Source organism: Raphanus sativus, chromosome 7, assembly GCF_000801105.2.
Source record: "Raphanus sativus cultivar WK10039 chromosome 7, ASM80110v3, whole genome shotgun sequence".
NCBI lineage: Eukaryota > Viridiplantae > Streptophyta > Magnoliopsida > Brassicales > Brassicaceae > Raphanus > Raphanus sativus.
This window is the reverse complement of record NC_079517.1, coordinates 17,409,024-17,410,656: the sequence shown is the minus strand read 5'-3', so window position 1 is coordinate 17,410,656 and position 1,633 is coordinate 17,409,024. Positions and strand designations below refer to the sequence as shown.

The 1,633-nt window shown below is 35.7% G+C and overlaps 1 protein-coding gene across 1 annotated transcript; it reads right to left on the bottom strand.

Annotated features, from left to right (window-relative positions):
• Positions 1–399: 399 nt before the first annotated feature.
• Positions 400–1,403, bottom strand: LOC108816673 (transcription factor ORG2-like). The gene is made up of 2 exons (XM_018589237.2): positions 1,093–1,403; positions 400–984 (listed from the first exon to the last, which is right to left on the bottom strand). Exons 1-2 carry the CDS (start codon positions 1,387–1,389, stop codon positions 538–540), a joined length of 744 nt encoding a protein of 247 aa, XP_018444739.1. The 5' UTR covers positions 1,390–1,403; the 3' UTR covers positions 400–537.
• Positions 1,404–1,633: the final 230 nt, after the last annotated feature.

The following is a 1,633-nucleotide window of genomic DNA, read 5'->3' as shown; positions in this document are numbered from 1 at the left end:
GTATTTATAAACACTCCTTCTATTTCACGAAGATAGTAATTTTGAGATTTTTATTTGTATACAAAAATAATGGTTTTGTATTTTCAATATAATTTTGTAGTTCTTACCTAATTTATCTATATTAATTAAGACAATTACTACATATAATAATTATTTTTTGTAAATTATTTATTAGATTAAAGTTATTTTCTGAACTATAACTTCTTACGGAATGTGTGAAAAATTCTAAACTACAATATTTTTTAAACAAAGATAGTATATATGAACAAAGAGTAGAAGGCAACATTAAGGTTTTGGTCCTATAAAATTTATGACTGCTTCTTAAATCGAAGTCTAGACAAAAACTTTAGTACGGAGAAAAAGTCTAGACAAAAAAAAAATTTATTGCTGTAATAAGAACGTAGTAGTAATCTATTAGTAATCGACCATTAACTTCGACCAAAAAAACAGAAACCACTCTCGAACATAACGCAGTACTGGTCAAGATGATTGTCTATAGAAAAGGAAGACATAGCTCAAAGAAACAAGAACAAATTATCATTTGAACGAGTAGTTTCCACGTTCCTCATACAAGTACAATATCCTTTGGCTTAGCTCTTCGCAAATTAGCTTATCAGTCTTGCTCACTTGAAGATGCAAAGTGTAGAAGAGTCTTTCTCCTCGAGAACTCGAAGAAGAAACATCCACAACAACAAACCCATCTTCTTCTAATCCACTCAACACATTATATATCGAGAACTTATGAATCTTGGACGATGAGATTTGGACCATTACTTCGTTGTCTCCATGCTTAGTCGCAAAAACGGTGGAGACATAACTAGCAACCGCTTGTGGTTGCGTCTTAACGTAACGTTCAGTGTCTCTTTGACCCGATACACGCCCCAAGAGGTCTTCCTTCTTCAGGCTTAGCTTCTTTACTTGCTCTTGGAGCTCCGGTATGTACTTCACGGTACGCAAAACCGTCTGAGGAATACTCAGCTTCTTCTGCAAGAAAGTAGGAATAAAAAAAGACAGGGTTAATAAAATATTCAACTTCTCATTTAGTTTTTAATATGAAACACGTTCAGATTACATATCAGATCAGCTACTTACCAGTTGATCAGAGGCTGGAAGACATGAACGAAGATTTGAGAACAAAGAGTTGATCTTCTTGCGACGGTTACGCTCATTAGCATTGTGACAAAGCTTTTTGATCATGACCGAACTGTTGTCTATTCCATTTACCTCGGACGAAAGAGAAACCCCTAAGCTGGTCTCATGATGAGCCACTTCATACGTATTTGGTACCGGAAAGTCAAGAAACGACGTGGCATTGGTGGAGTAGCTCTCGTGCTCCCCCGTCAACTCCCACCCAAACTTTGGAAACAATGCAGGGCCCAGTTCACACATTTTAGCTTGATTAAAGACAAGTTTCTTAGATTATGTTTTTCTCTTTGAAGCTGTTTTGGCTGTGATTGTCCAGCGACATATATGTATATATGTGATTGGAAACAATGCAGGGCCCAGTTCACACATTTTAGGCGATTAAACAAACAAATAGTTGTCAAACGGAAGTTTATGTATTTTTTGAATTGTTGTACGACCTAGTACCTAGAAAGAGAAATCATATTGTGAGCATATACCACGAGCATAT